At 35.9% G+C, this 16,757-nt stretch overlaps 1 protein-coding gene across 1 annotated transcript; it reads left to right on the top strand.

The window, feature by feature from the left end:
* Nucleotides 1,063-3,517, top strand: LOC109821600 (protein STAY-GREEN, chloroplastic-like). The gene is made up of 4 exons (XM_020387778.1): nucleotides 1,063-1,643; nucleotides 1,745-1,921; nucleotides 2,189-2,356; nucleotides 2,882-3,517. The coding sequence occupies exons 1-4, from the start codon at nucleotides 1,494-1,496 to the stop codon at nucleotides 3,233-3,235; spliced, it is 849 nt and encodes a 282-aa protein (XP_020243367.1). The 5' UTR covers nucleotides 1,063-1,493; the 3' UTR covers nucleotides 3,236-3,517.

Below are 16,757 nucleotides of genomic sequence, written 5' to 3'. Positions count from 1 at the left end.
CTTCAAGTAGATCCTACTCCTCTTCACTTCGCAAGACCGGGTCGAGAACTTTCGAAGCCGACTAAAAAGGTGATACTTATCGGTCGGCTTGCAAGACCGAGACGAAAGACGTAACTTGTCGACCCTCTCAGAGAGATGAAATGAGAGTCGGTTTCTCCTCAAGCCCTCTGTCGACAATCGATTGTTGTCATATTGAATGCATGATCAGAGTCATCACTTCTCTAGCCCCGAAAATCTTTACGACTTATCGGACCTCGTCAATGCCACGCACACTCTGTCACCCTCACATTAAACACCTAGATGACTCATCCCCCTCTACAGTCGACACTTGTAAAGTAGCCGCCGACTGAGCTGCCTGCTTGGACTCAGCCGAAGTTACTCTTCCACCCCTTGGATCTGCTATAAAGAGAAATTGATGTCTACTGCATAGGATAAGCTGACTCTGATTGAAAAACACCATACATTCACTTTCTTTCTTCTCCCCTCAAGCTTGTCACTAACTTGATTGTGGGAGGAATCACTAGAGATCCCAACTCCGACCCCCTCACATGTTGTTCATGTGCAGGATTGGATTCTCTGCTCGAGAGCCTTCCGTCCGAAGAAGATTTTGAGAAACCCTAATATCCTATAGCATCCCATCCAACTCTTTGATAGGTAACATACATCAACAGTTAGATTAGAAGATTTATTTGGTGGTGTGACACAAACCAGAACTTATCTTTAGATTCCTTTCCTAATGACCGGCCGCTGATATGCTGTACCGAAGTATAGTTATCAATAACGATGACGACAAAAACGTGTAACATGGCTCGGGAAGACAGTGGCGTACGTGTAACTCGACGTGAATAGACAACGGTGGCTATTGCTTCTTGTTTTAAGGCATACGGTTTTCCCTTGTAAGTGAGCGGTCTCCTTTGACTACAAGCATTAATTCTTAGCACTCCTCCATTTCTTTCTTTATTATTTTCTTTTTTATTTTTGTCAAGGAATAAATTTCCCGGTCTTCTCCGTTTCTTTCTCTATTATAACAAGGGACTAGATCGGCACAAATTTACCCAAATATCCAGTTGTGCTACCTCCGCCAAGCAACCGAGACGGCGACGGCTTGCTTGTAGAGTTTTCTTCCTTTTTCCTCTTCGCTTCTCCATAAATCATGTTATTATGTCATCCGATCGAGATAACCACGACACCTTTTAATTCAACACGTTTCGGGACCAAAACAAGCCACACCTCTCTCGTCAATATTCCATCCCCACTCGCCAAGAAAATGAGAACAGCCAGCGAACTGGGATTCCAACTGCGCATTGAAAATTGAAAGAAACAAACAAAAAAAAAAGCAGAGAGGGGGAGAGTCCCGTCCCACAAGCCAACTAACCAACTGACCAATCGAACTCCCTCCCTCCCTCTCTTTTCCTTCTCTTCTCCCCCAACCCGAAATTTCCCTGCCTCTGTTAATTCCCTCTTCAAAAGCTCGGTTTCCTCCGAAATTTGAGATGGGTTTCACGCTCGTGACGCCCGTCCAGTTAAAGCACCATAATTCTTTGCTTCCTTCTCCTTCGCGTCTCAATTCCGACCCTCCCCTGTTCCGTGGGAGACGCCGGCCTCCTCCTCCTCCTCCTAGAAGAACCCGCTCCCTCGTCCCGGTAAGCTAGCCACCGATATTTATTTTTTTACATGTATATATATATATGTAGGCATGCATGCGTATGAGTTCTAGGATCATATGATTGGTGATGGTGATCAGAGGGCGAGGCTGTTTGGGCCGGCGATATTCGAGGCGTCGAAGCTGAAGGTGTTGTTCGTGGGAGTAGACGAGGAGCAGAGACGCCCCGCCAAGCTTCCGAGAACCTACACGCTCACGCACAGCGACATAACGTCCAGGCTCACCCTCGCCGTCTCCAACACCATCAACCGAGCTCAGGTACGACTGACGCACACAATTGATCAAACGTTGAGCCTGACAACCAATCGTACATGATTGAGTCACATTGAAATCATTCAAGATGCTATATCATATCAAAGTAGTTGATGCCCAATAGATCATATATAAGTATAATGGTATGTATTAATTACAATTTTGAAAATCCCGATTTTAAAATCTGAATTTACATTGTTGATGGTATCCTAGTTCCTCTTGTACACAAAAATCTTCATCGGTTTGATTAATTTCACCTCGTGGCGTACGCAGCTGCAGGGATGGTATAATCGGTTACAGAGGGACGAGGTGGTGGCAGAGTGGAAGAAGGCGAAGGGGAAAATGTCTCTCCATGTGCACTGCCATATTAGCGGCGGCCACTTTCTTCTTGATCTCATCGCCAACCTCCGTTTCTACATCTTTCGCAAAGAACTTCCGGTGGTGAGAAATCGGAATTTAGATGCTAGTAATTTGGTTATTGACCGTAATTTAACACCAATTTTAGACGCACATGAGGTTTTCTCACTATAAAAAACGAACAAAAGAAATTCAGGAGAAAAACAACACGATGAGCAATTCCTGTAGAGTAGCTTCTCCAATGGCACAGGTAAGGTATAATTTTTCATGTAACAGAACAAATCAATGCAACTAGCTGTCACAGACTGATAGATGCCCTGCAGTCGGTAATCACAACTTGTAATCGAACAGTTCAATCCCTCTCCGATAATATGATAGCTATTGATGACAGTAGCGATTCATTAGGTCCCAAAAACTTTTTGTTCATGTAATTTAGCCATTAATTTAATCTATTCTATACACTGTAATTAGTATTTTAATTTGCTATTAATTGGAAATTAGCACTAACACTGAACACATATCACCAGAAAGAACAAAAATTCTCTATAAAAACTCCTCTGATGATACAGGCTAGGTAGAATTAATGAGTCAAAGGATGTATATGCGCAGGTTCTAAAAGCATTTGTTCATGGAGATGAGAGCCTCTTCAACAGCCATCCAGAACTGGAGGAAGCACTAGTGTTTGTCTATTTCCACTCCAACCTACCAGAGTTCAACCGCGTCGAGTGCTGGGGACCCCTGAGAGACGCTGCTAGCTCCGGAAATCCTGTCAATACCACTAATTCCCTAGAGGAAGCTCAAAATGTTGATGAAGAAACAGTTGCATCGTCGGCTACTTGGGTTTGGCCGCAGCAATGTCAAGTCGACTGTGATTGTTGCTTCCCTCCGCATAGCTTAATCCCATGGCCAACTGATCCTCACGAAGAAAAACGCCAGTCTGCTGGCCAACCACAGCAGAACTGATACTAATTCGTGTAGAGGCCAAATTTCTCTTGACGTTCAATCTTATTCTTTGCCAAGATAAAGAAAAGATCGAGCCGGTGTATGCATTGTCTGTATACATTATTAGTTCTGGTGTTTATTCTATTTTATGGTGTAAAAACGACATAATCTGTAAACAGATATGTATATACGCAGTTGGAAGTTGTGTAGCAGAAACAGATACAGCAGATTTGCAGGTCTAAGTTCTATTGTGCAAATAACATTCGTTATTCTTCTTGTAATATGTCTTTTTTCCTATGTTTATTGCCCACTGTTGGAGTATTGGAATTATACTCATGCCCCTGTTATAAATACATACAAGGTGGGTAAAGCTGTTATCCTTGATTATACAATACCTATTCGTCATTGAATTTTTCAGCTTCTTGTTTGAATCATAGAATCATAGGGAAAAACTAAAACAAAATGTGTACTTTCCATTTCTAATGCCCAACAATTCCTTACATTTCTAAGTGTCCTATTAAAAGGTAAAACTTCATAAAGATGCAAGAGAGAATGATATATATATATATATATATTTTTTTTTTAAAAGAAAAAACGCCAAATGATACCTCTCCATTCAAATTTGAGACTGACTTTTAATTATAGATTATTTGAGTTGGAAAAAAGGGTAGAATCCTCCATACAGCTGAAGTGTATTCACGCTGATTCTACACTTTAGACCAGATAATATACAGCGTGTTTACGTAGTAGAGATCTCACAAGGTAGTAATTAATGCCCCAAGCCCCTGAGAAATGAGGAGAGAGGGCATTAAATATCGCAATGGACCTGCTTCAAACTTTAAAAAGTGGCGCTTCTTGCTTTGTTAACATGTGGGTACTCAAAGCAGCACAAGCCCTCATTATTTTTCTTCTTCTCAAGCAACTCAAACAGCACTAGCTCTCATTATTTTTCTTCTTCTAAAGCAACTCAAGCACAAAAATGTTAACTACTTATTTCCTATGAAATGAAAATTACGAGGATCTTAGAGAGGAGGAAAAATGATTATGACGTAATAATCTTAGGGGAGGATGTAAGCAGTTGAGTTGACAATCTAGAATGTGAACATTACATGACAAAATAGTAAATAAAGAAACAATAGTCACACCAAACTGTGTACACGCTCCAAGGGACCGAGACGGCGTGCTTGTGGGCTGTCACGACGCATATACTGCACATCGGCTGATCACAACAACTTCATAACCTTCATGTCTTGATAAAGGTACAACATGAACTTAACCTATAGGAATGTGCATGATTGGTCCGTGCCTGGCACAACGATGTAGCCACCAAAAACGAACCACCAATATGAATGTGATGGTCATCGATACACCTATCACAATACAATACTAATTATTAGCCACCAATTGGCGTCCTATGAGGAAGTGTCGCCAGTGGAAGCATTGTCGACACGATCAATTAGATCCCCTCGGTCTTCTTATGGCAGTCAATCACTCAACATTATGGACTCTGAGAAGCCTGCGCTCGAACTATAGAGAAACAAGCAAACCACTGAAAAAAGAACAAAATCAAATACACAAGATTTGCATGATTGGACGGTCTCCTATGTCCATAAGGAGAGAGTTGGGTCTTCTTCTACTAGAGATTATACAAGATATAATCTTTCTTGCATTCTTGAAGAAGAAACCCTCACTCAATCTCATCGAAAATATCTCTTCCTAATTTCTCTACCACACTTTTTTTGGGAAATAAAGGAATAGAGAGAGTTAAAAACACCATAACTGATAAATTTAAAATCTGAAATACTTTACAATACTACTGAATCGTCCACTGAATAGAGGACTAGCCCCGAAGAAATTATGGTTCACCTATGGTAGCGTTGGGTCTGCACAATACTTCTGAGGATGAGATGATAGTAGTTCGAAGAAGCGCTCTCTTCTACTGAACACCTTGATTGCAACTTCACTTCCCCGGAATCTATAATACTAGCAGCTTATAGAATTGTAAAAGGAGGACAGGAGAAAAATTTTGTTTATGTAATCTGTGTTTTTCAAATGAGTAGAGGAGACCCTTTATATAGGGTTCAGATGAGCTGAGGGGTTAGACAATGCTTTGAATGCTAGTTATTGCAACGTTTGTAACGTCTGCTATAACTATCATTCAAACGTTGTAACATTCGTAACGTACGAAACGTTTAGGTTGGTTAAATGCAGCACATGTAAAAAGGGCATACGACGGACCGCGCGTCAGACCACTCTCGAGCCCGTGCTCTCTAGCGCCCGTTCGCTCGCTCGCTTTCACACTTGCTAGCATACCAACACAAGCGTATATTTCTAACATTGCTGTTATACCATTTATAACATGTGTATTAATTTGAACAATTTAAAATGCAATGTGGTACTAAGATTGACATACTACTAGTTAAACACCTTTAATTTCTATTTATGGAATCCAACCATATAAATGATATCCTTCCATATAAATTCTCCATTATTCATTTTATTGATACCAGCTATCAAACATGGGGTTTATTTGTGGATTAAAATAGAGTTATGGTCCTCAAAATCCTTTAGATGACTAGCTCTATAGGTTGCTATTCTTCCCTGCACATGAAGAACTCATGAGAGGCCGAAGTTAAGTTTTCTGGTTGTTCCTCCAATGATCAAGTATGTATATGAACTTGACTGGGACAATGTGAGATGGAAAAAATCTCAAAGTTGGTGTTGAAGACCAGAGGGTTTACCTTGAGTTGCATGACTTCTTTATATAGAAGATTAGAAGGGTAGATAGGTAACTTAAATCGAGTCTAGGCAAGCAGCTGACTTGGCAGATAACTGATAAGTGTTGGCTGCTGGCCGAAGATGGGTCATCCAGGTGGCTAGTGCAAGGTGACAGGTGGCTAGTGCAAAGCGACAACAGATGCTTGGTATTGACGAAGCTTGATGAGTTATACATACTTTTGGGGGTGGAGTAATAATGATTTTTGACCATGTATTTAATACGATGGTGACTGACTTTTGGTTGGGGGGCTCGAGAAAGACAACCATTTGACTTGGCATGGTGAGAAGGGACGACTCGGCTTGGCGAGAAGGGACGAGTTTGGCTGCTTGTTGAGAATGGACGACTCCTTGTGAGAAGGGCGAGAAGTACCGCCTCTTCAGTCATCTGGTGGAGGGCCGATTAACACCGCCTCTTGATTCAATTAAATTAAAAAAATAAAATAAAAAAAATAAAAACAATGGGGATGTCCTGCTTTACTGCCTCACATTCTTTTGTTTATGTGGGTTTTTATAAAATGAGATGCCTGAATCGGGCTTTTTGTATGCGCATTTATCTGCGCCACTACAATTCTTGACGGTAGTTTTGGAACATTTTCTCCTAAAAAGACCTTCATGAAACAAACAAAACATATAGGTTTAGTCCCAAATTGAAATAAAATTGAAAAATGATAACCATTCCTTATTTGATAACGCTCACTCCCCCAATCATGGACAGTGTGGGTGTGTGCCAAGGGGCCAATGCTTGCTCTCCTCCTCTACCAAGCCTAGTGCTTTTGACCACTGTATACAGCTAGCACATCATTTTTGCAGGAAGCCAAGAAGTTAAGGGGCTGTTTGGTTGTAAGTTTTTACTATGTAAAAGGATAGAAAGTATAAAAAAGTGGGTCCCAATGTCAGCTTTCCTTCTTTTTAATTGTTTGTTTGTAGTTGTAAAAATAGTGTAAAGTGATTTACTATGCTAATATGGCATGGATTCATAAATCCCTTCAAAATGGTCTGATTTTGAAGGAAAGCTGACATATGTGTCAGAAGTGAGGGGGCAAGGCCAATGGAATCATTTGAGTAGGGACCACACAATAACCACTTTTACACTTTTCAAATAAGCAATTAAAGTTACATTTTGCAAACCAAACAAGCAATTTATGATTCTAATAGAATTAAAAACTAACAAAGAATAATTGCTCAGTGAAATTGATTAGGTGGGCAACAACTTTCCAAGTTGTGTCATAAATACAGAACTTTACCAACAACAATCAAACAACCCCTAAACACATGCAAGAAAAGCTTTTGTCAGTTTGGGCAAAAGACAAATTGTCGGATACTTCCTGCTTTATTGTCCATTACAATCTTTAAGCAAAGCATGCAACGGGCATCAGAAAATGGGAGAACTGCACTTGGGGGTTATAATCTCAGTGAAGCCCGTGAAAAATTGGCCACCTTTTTGCTGATTCATTATCAAATTATGTTAATTGGAAGGATTTTATTTTTTTGACCGGTTAACTTAGAAAGTTCGTTGCTTTCTCTGGCTCTTTTTTACAAACTAGTTGAGATGCACGTGCAATGCACGTGGTTAAATATCATGAGATGAGATGCACATGCAATGCACGTGGTTGGATATCGTGATTATTTAAATTGATAAAAATAAAGTAAAAATAAAAAATAAAATAAAGTTTTTTGTAGGATTAATCATCAACTCAATAATCTCTCTCTCAAATAAAATATTATCATTGTTTTCTTCAACCCAGACTGTGGCTACGTGATCTACTATTTATGAGTTATAAACATATTAATTTAGTACAACATCTCTATTTATTAGTATATTAAAGTCTTCAAAAGATGGATGATCATTCACTTCGCAAAAGAATTTTGCATATGAATTTACTTGCAATATGTTCATTAAACTTTTAGTTGTGGTTTGACTCATATTCATGTTAACTTTTAGTTGATGTTTGCTCATATTTATATTATCTAATATTCTCATTTAATTTTATAGCTCATTCTCTGTATTATAGAAATAAAACTAAAGGTATGAAGAATTATTTTTTTTATAAAATTAGAACAGGGAGATTATGATATATTTCGTCATGTGCTCTAAATATAAAAATTTCTTTTTTTATGCAAGGTCTCTATCAAATCTTACCCCAAACGATGTGAATAAAAAATATTATTATAACTCACTTGCCTAGGATAATTATATTATATACAGAATACATAACTCATCTAGAATATCCATATCTCCTAAGTGGATTTTGCTGTTGTGAGAGTAACATGTTAGAGGTTCGTATTCAAACTTTTTGGCTCTATAAAAGACACAATAATTTAGAGTACATAGCTTATATATTGTAAAGAGCATATCAATTCATGAAGAATTTTTTTTTCTAATAATGATATTATTATAATGATATTACTATTCAATATTAAATTAATTTTATTATATAATATTATATGATCTTTTTTAATAAATTATAAAGTATATATATATGAAAACCTCGATGCTTATAACCATTAGTTAGGCTCCACAAAATAGGTTAACTTTATATTATTGTTTGCTATTTGTAGTATTGTTGGTAATATCATTACCTTTTCTCTTTATCTTATTATTCACATTTTTCTGATGTAAGTTATTTTTTGCAAATCATTCAATTAGCTATATTTAATTTTTATAATATCAGAGATTAGAATATTCTCTTCTATTTAAAAAGTATTGACATGATTTTCTTAAAAATATATACACATAGTAACATTAATATATACTTCAGTGCAACTCAAACATTGGCTTGAAGCCATTTAGAATGAGGTCCTTTCTATGCTAGAATGGTGATATAGTGATTACACAGTCTAAAAGTCAAAGAAAAATTTCTACAAAGAAAAAGTAATTTAATATGTCAAATTAAGAACTAATTTATAGAATATACATTAACAGTGTAGATAGCTATAGAAAGTAAGCTATATATCTTCATAAAAAGTTCATAGTGAGTGACCAACTACAATCATCCTAATTTAAGTATAAATAATTTTTATTTTAGTTACTAATTTAATACACGTAACTATGAAATAAATCTCCATCAAAAAATAGGAAATGAGATTGTATTATGCTGTAGATAAATAAATAAATATTATTAGAGATCCTCTTTATATTGAATTTAAAAGTAATAATTTAAATTATTAAGCACCAAATGTTAGCACATGTGAGAAAGTAAAGTAATTTATGGTCTATATACGTATATAGTCAATCAATCAAACATATTAAAATTATATGGTGGGTTCACATTAAATATAATTTGTAAAAAACAGTACATTAAAGTCAAAAAAAATTTAACCACTACATAGATTGTCTAAAAACATAGTCAAAATTATATGGTGGGTTCACATTAAATATAATTTGTAAAAAATAGTACATTAAAGTCAAAATCTTTTTAACCACTACATAGATTGTCTAAAATTTTTGCATATATAAACTATATTGTCTAGAAATAGTGATGTGTACACTTAAGTATGGTCTAATAATCTTAAGAATGATTTATTCTTCAATATCATTATTAATTGATGTATATGTGCATTACACTAAAAACACAATAAAAATTTAGAAAACTTCAAAATAAACACCCTCAAAAGTTTTAAAAAGTGTGAAAACACCCTTAAATTAATAATTTACAAATACACAAAATTATTAAACATTACATTGGAATCAAGGAATTATAAAAAAATCATTAAAAATTTTTAAACTTTGGAGGGGTAATTTGCAATGTACTAAAACATAAGGGTATTTTTTTATAAATTTTAAATTTAATAGATTTTTAATTAGTTATATTTTTTTTCAAAAAAGTTATGAGTAATATTTATCATGAAAAGTTTTTCCTAAACCTATACTTTAAAAAGGTGTATGATATTTTTTACAAAATTCTAATTTTTTAGGGGTTGTTAGTAATTTTGCATATTCATTTTAGTATCTATAGGTTAAAAATTCTCATAAAGTTTTTTGGTAAATTATGAATTTAAGGATTTTTTATAATTTTTTAAACTTAAAGGGCCTTTTCTACACATTGTAAATTGTTTATAGACTATTAATACTTCCTATGCTTTCAATTTACTAATGAATTTGAAATTTTTAGGGTGCTTTTTGTAAATTTTAAATTTTAAAGGATTGTTTGTAATTTTTAAAACTTTAAGGGTGTTTTCTATAAATTATAAATTATGTATGGGATATTTATAATTCCTATATTTTTAATGTACTATTTAGATCAGAAATTATCAGGATTTTTATAAATTTTACAATTTTGAGGGTTTTATTTTGTAATTTCTAAAAAGTTCATAGTGTATATTGCAAATTTCATAAATTTTTTGGGGTTGTTTGTGTTATTTGTAGGTTTTTAGTATGTTTATAAGTTTGACATTTTTAATGTGTTTTTTATAAATTTTAAAATTTTAGGGATATTTTTGTTGGCCTTCTTATTTTGATGATGTTTAATAAACAATTTACTTCTAATGTTATTTGTCTAGTGTTTGTATAATTCTATTTATTATAGACAAATAACAAGTTGGAGGATGGATGGAATCGAGCATTCACGATCAAATCCAATGGATGTTGACAGAATAGTGGAATGAAGCATTGCAATTCACATTGAAGATCCAAGTTCTAGCTTCATCCGCAAGTGTACCAAGTTGAGCTACATCGAAGATCAATCAAGCTTGGGTATATTTAGTTTAGGTTTTATATTATGTGTGTTAGTACTTTAAGCTCGATCATATATACACACACATATTTGGTTTTTATATTTATAGTTATATATATACACAAGTTTTGGTTTATGGACTTAACAATCATTGTATACATATTTCATTAAGTCTATAAAATTATTTTATAGGGTTTCAAAACATTGTTTATGTCAAAACATCAAATTTCATGTATATCACATTTTCATGTTTTGGACACACTTGCAAAATACATGAGTTTTCACAAATGAGAAATTCAATTTGAAAAATTCTTTTTCTAACATGTTCAATTTTATGTTTATAAATGTTTTCCAAATTTTTATCAATTTTGGAATTAATTTGTTATGTTTATTTGAATTTACAAAATCAAGTTTTAAATAAGCTCATGTTCGTGCACATGTTCGTGCATGTTTTTGCAAAACAGATGCGTTTTCATAATTGGGAAATGCAATTTAAAAATTTTCTTCGTTTACATGTTCATCATCATATATAAAAACATTTTCCTAAGTTTTACTAATTTTGGAGTTGTTTTGTTATTTTCAATTGAATTTACATAAACATGTTTTCAGTAGTTTTTTCAGAAACTATATATCTGTGTTTAAATATTTATTTATCTCAACTACAAAGTGATATTTCATAAATTATTTCTCTAACATATTTTTATACATATCTAGAACATTCTCTTAAAATTTTATAATTTTTGGAGTTGATTTACTATTTTTAATTGATTTTACAAAGTCAGATACGTAAAATTCCAGCATCTGTCAAAATCTGAAAAAGTACGGTCGACCACCACGGTCGATCATGCTACAGTATGGTTGACCGCCATGGTCGACCGTCAGTAATATAGAGACCAGTTTTGTAGTTTTTCTTCTTGCGATCGACCGCCACGGTCGACCGCCGAAGTTACCGTTGCACAGTAACGGTAACTTGCTGATTTTTATTTTTTAGTGGATTTTTGGGGTTGTTTTCTTCTACCCTATATATACCCCTTTGCCATAACTATTTTCATCACCAAGAGAGAGTTTTAAACAAGTTTTAAAAGAGATTAAAAGTTTGTTTAGTTTGTTTTAAGTTTGGGGTTTTTGTTTACAAAGGAGGAAGCTTGCGTTGTCAATTGAGGGATTCATCCTCAATCTTCTTCATCCTCTCCTTTATGTTTATAAAAAAGTTTTTCTAACTCTTTTCTCTAGCAATATTATTATTAATTTTCATATTCTTATTATTGCTAGTTTGCTAATTGAGTTAGATCTTATTTCACTCATTGTTTACACACACCCACTTGAGCTTATTGTATTTTCATACATAGTATATTTGGGTTGGTGAGAGTTGTAACAATTGAGTATGTGCTTTAATTGAGTTCTAGCCTTGTATTAGAGAACAAATCATTTGTTGTTACTTGAGTGTGTTGTTGTAAAGTTTTCGGTGAGCTAGAAAACCGAGTGAGAGTGTGAGGTGTGAACGTTGATCGGTGAGCGTTGAAAATCGACATTGTGAGGTATAAACGTTATTCGGGTAAGCGTAGAAAACCTGGTTGTGATAGTGGATTTCTCCCCGGGAGTGAGAAGCGGAGACATAAGATGGAAGGTCCGAACTCTGTGATCATATCGTATGTTTGAGTTTGCTTTGGCGCACTTCTCTTATGTTTATATTTCTTATCGCCATTGTCTATTGCTTATTATTTATATCATCCACTATCTTGTTTATTTTGTTTACCCTTGTATATATCACTTATCCTAGCTCACATATCTTGTTATATTTTGTACTTACTAGGATAACTTGTTATTAGTTTTAATTGGTATAAAATCGGATTAGATTAGCATAAGACCCTAATCACCCCCCCTAAGGTCTAACAATTTTTGTAATTTTTAAAACTTACAAGATATTTTCTCCAAAGTCAAAAAACTTTCATTTTCTAGTTAGCATATATTTTTCAAATTTCTTACTGAATTAATATAAGTAAATTTTATAATTTTCAAGATGCTTTAATCAAAATTTTAAATTTATAGGGGTGTTTTTGTAATTTAAAAAACTTAGAGAATAATTTTTACAAAGTCCAAAAACTTTTAGGTGCTGCCTAGCATATGTTTTTTAGATTTTTCTATGAACTGAAATAAGTAAAGGATTTGAATTATATGAAACATATTTATTTTATCCAATAACATGTTAAGTCTCATTATGAATAGAATAAATCATTTGGTTACCAATTCAAAGAAGATAAGATAATTAGAATAAATTAGGATAACAATATAATATTCAAAAAACTTAAGGGTAATATTGGTCATAGAAAGATTTTCCCGAACTCGTACTTTTAAAGGGAGTATGATTATGGTACATATGACTTGTTGATACATTACATTTCAATTTTTTCAAGGGTGCGGCCTCAGCTTATCTCTCTCCTGCAGTGAAAACTTGGATGATTCCTAAACTCAATCCAAACTAGCATCAAGAAGCTATCCGTAGAAATTGTTCTCTAAGGACCCCTGAGGCTGGAGAGCACTTAGGATGATGTTGTAGAAATGGCAACACGGCGACGAAGTTCAGGAGTTTTGAAGCAGACAGGATTTTTGGTGCTGTCCGGTCGACCGCGGATAGGCTAGCCGACCAGAAACGTGTACGCTACAAGGTAGGTTCTAGACTTCGGTCCGGTCGACCACGAAGACTTCGGCGGTCGATTGCGGACCCTGTAATGAGTTTTTTGGTTTCCGTTATTTTGGCCGGTCAACCGCGACGGTTTTGGCGGTCGACCACCAATCGGGTTTGGGCCTGGGCTTCGTTTCCTGATCTGATTTGGTTTGTGTTTTAATATATATTGAAACGCATGTTTTTTAGGGTTAAGGTAAGGTTGAAAATGGGTTATTTTAGTGCACAGAAAAGAGAGTTTTCTGAGCAATTTGTTTGGGGTTTGTGTGTGAGATTTTGAGTGATTTTGTAATCTCTATTTGTACTCTCTTCTCTATTGGTGAAAACTCATCCACTTCTTGTCTCGTGGATGTAGGCAACTTATCAAACCATGTAAAATTCGTTTGTTTGTATTCGTGCTGTTATTTTTTATTATGTTTGGCATTCTCTCTCAGCGTTTGTGTTTGCCCTCGGAACCCCAACAAGTGGTATCAGAGCCCAGACTACGCTTGGGATTAGGTGGAGGAGTAGATCACTTTGGAAGCTCATCTAGGGTTTCAATTGGAGATAAAGGTAGGATTTTTACTATTGTGGATCTTGTTTCCGTCGGTGTAGGGGTGAGATCTTTTGGAGGCTCTTATTAGGGTTTTAGTTTGAGGTAAAAATCTATCATCTCGTATTTTGGATCTATCTTTCAGTTTGTTCTGCATTAGTTTGTTGGTATTTTAAGGAAGATGGTTGGGAAAGAAGATGTTGAAGTGGTACTTCTGGCATGAAGACCGTTCAAAGTTTAAATATTCACTCTATGAAGATAGATGTGGAGAAGTTTAATGGCATGAACAACTTTGGCTTATGGAGATGTGAAGTTTTGGATGCGCTAAACGCGTAAAATTTAGAAGATACTTTAGAGTTTGACGGCAAGTCAGACGACATTAAAGAAAATGTTTAGAAGAAGATGAATAGAACGGCATGTGATGTGATTAGATCTTGTTTAACTCAAGATCTAAAGTATGATGTGATCAATAAGACTTCAACAAAGAAGATTTAGAAGATTCTTGAGAGCAAGTATTTGATAAAGGGTATAGAGAATCGCTTGCATTTAAGGAGGAGGCTTTACCACTTCCAGTTGAAGAAGGCAATCTCGATTAGTGATCATAAGAACAACTAAACGAAGCTTCTTGCGGATTTGACGAATGTGGATGTTATGATCGAGGATGAGGACAAGGCGTTGTTATTGTTGATCTCCTTGCTAGACGAGGAATATAAGACCTTTGTTCTTATCCTAATTAATAAAAAGACATCTCTTTCATATAGTGAGGTTACCGCTGCACTTATGAACTATCAGCTTAGGAAGAAAGACAAGGAGTCTTCGATTGATACAGTAGCGGAGGCGTTGGTTGCAAGAGGGAAGAGTCCAAACCGAAGTAGGAGGTCGCAGTCTAGAGGAACACATCCTTCAGTTGGTAGAATCAATGTATTTTTTGTGAAGAAGATGGACATTAGAAGTCTGAATGCCCAAAGTTGAAAGATCGAGCCGGGAAGAATAAGAGAAAAGCTATACAAGCTTCAGAGGTGAATGTTGCCAAGGCTAGTAACGACAATTCATATTCAAATTCTTCGGGCTACTCGTGCCCTGCACTACCGTTAGTTTGTGATGCCGACTCTATAGAGTGGATGTTGGATTCGGGTGCTTCATACCATATTTGTCCTAGGAGGGATTAGTTCTCCAGCTTTGAGGAGTTAAAAAGAGGAGATATCGTGCTCATGGGTAATGATCATGAATGCTCTATTGATGGTATTAGAACAGTTCGGATCAGAATGTGTGACGGGGTGACTAGGGAGTTAAAGGAAGTGAAGTTTGTTTAGCAGTTGTCGAAAAATATCATTTCATTTAGAGTTTTGGAGACAGCAGACTATAGGGTAATCTTAGAGGATGCATATCTAAAGGTCACAATGGGGTCCATGATTGTAATGAAGGGCGTCAAAAAGAATAATTTGTACTATTTAATTGGGAGCACGGTGATAGGTGGAGCGCTGACGACTTCTATTGATTCGGCTAGACTATGACATTTAAGGAGGCTGGGATATTTGAGTGTTGATTCTGTGCATTGATTGGAGAGAGGTGCTTTGAACTGCAATTTGTAGTCCTGTGAACATATTAGTGTGAGCAAGAAGACCGAGGTAAAGTTTGGCACTTCTATTCATCGAGCGAAGGGCCTTCTAGATGATGTTCACGTAGGCATTTGGGGGCCTTCCAAGAAGGTATCATTGGGAGGTAGTATGTATTTGGTTTCCTGTGTTTAAGACTATTCTAGGCATTTGTGGGTTGCAACCAAGTCCCGTTTAAGTAAAGTCCTAGTAGTCAACAATAGGTGGGAGAAGTGTACATGCAAAAAGGTAAATTTACTTAGTTCTGATTTTGATAGGAAGTACAAGAGGGATCTTTTTCTGCATTTGTACCTAGCTCAAGGCAGTTTGAGATACTTTATTGGAAAAGAAACATTAGAACAACGAGATGAGATGGCAAATTTGATGGTTGTTCCTTGCTGGAGAACGATCAGTGTTTGATGTCAAGTAGTGGATTGCAGAGGAGTTATGGTGCTGAGGCTTTGACATATTAGAGCCATCTTATTTATAGGTTGCCGTTTGTCGCAATTAGAGTATTTGGATCTCGTGGAGCTGCTTCAGATTTTGGGTTGCTTCGGATATTTGGATGCCTAGTATATTGTCACGTCGAGGATGTGAAATTTGATCCGAGTGCATATTTGGAATTCAGAGGCGTGTTTAGTTACCAGTTATGGGATTCTGATATTGTTCTGAGCAACATTGTCATGTTTGACTCTCAGCAGGTGGAGAGTGTTGGACAGATCATTAGAATATCACAGCGGGTGGAGAGTGATGCTACTCCATATTGGGTAGAGATTTCTCCACATACTCCAGATCATTCTGTATAGTTTGGGATTCCAGCTGAGGTGACACAGATTGGGGATCATGTTGGTGTTGATGCAGATGATGAGTTTGTTAATTTGAGTGCAGCTGATGGACACAGTTCGGATTTGGCTATGGCCATTGGTTCACCTCAGTTAGAGGTGTTTAGTAATTGTGTTTCTTCTACATATAGGGTTGAGGAATTGAGCTCCAAGACAGAGTTGGTGGGGAGACATGCAAGTTTGGAAGAGAGTTTGTCTTTTTACTTTAAGACCATTGGGAGAGTTATCAGCTGCAGATTAGTTGGTGATGATCGTGAAGGTTTAAAAATCCTTCTAGTTGATTGAGGTCGTTTGCGACCATTTGGATGAACTACTTGAGGCTTGATTCCTTGGGTAAGAGGATACGTAGGCAGTCATATTGATGCAGCTAGTTTGATGAGTTGATACCGACATTTGGAGTTTGTTCGTATTCTCATTTGGTTACTGACTTGTTATGGATT

This window comes from Asparagus officinalis, chromosome 1 (genome assembly GCF_001876935.1).
Source record: "Asparagus officinalis chromosome 1, Aspof.V1, whole genome shotgun sequence".
In the NCBI taxonomy this organism is placed as follows: domain Eukaryota; kingdom Viridiplantae; phylum Streptophyta; class Magnoliopsida; order Asparagales; family Asparagaceae; genus Asparagus; species Asparagus officinalis.
Note: the sequence above shows the minus strand (reverse complement) of the source record. Positions and strands in the feature narration are given on the sequence as shown.

What these genes read in the sequence shown, in the direction of transcription:
- LOC109821600 (XM_020387778.1), top strand. Translation starts at nt 1,494, where the DNA reads ATGGGTTTCACGCTCGTGACGCCCGTCCAGTTAAAGCACCATAATTCT. An exon ending in GAACCCGCTCCCTCGTCCCG is followed by an intron (nt 1,644 to 1,744) that starts GTAAGCTAGCCA and finishes GATGGTGATCAG; the next exon opens with AGGGCGAGGCTGTTTGGGCC. An exon ending in ACACCATCAACCGAGCTCAG is followed by an intron (nt 1,922 to 2,188) that starts GTACGACTGACG and finishes TGGCGTACGCAG; the next exon opens with CTGCAGGGATGGTATAATCG.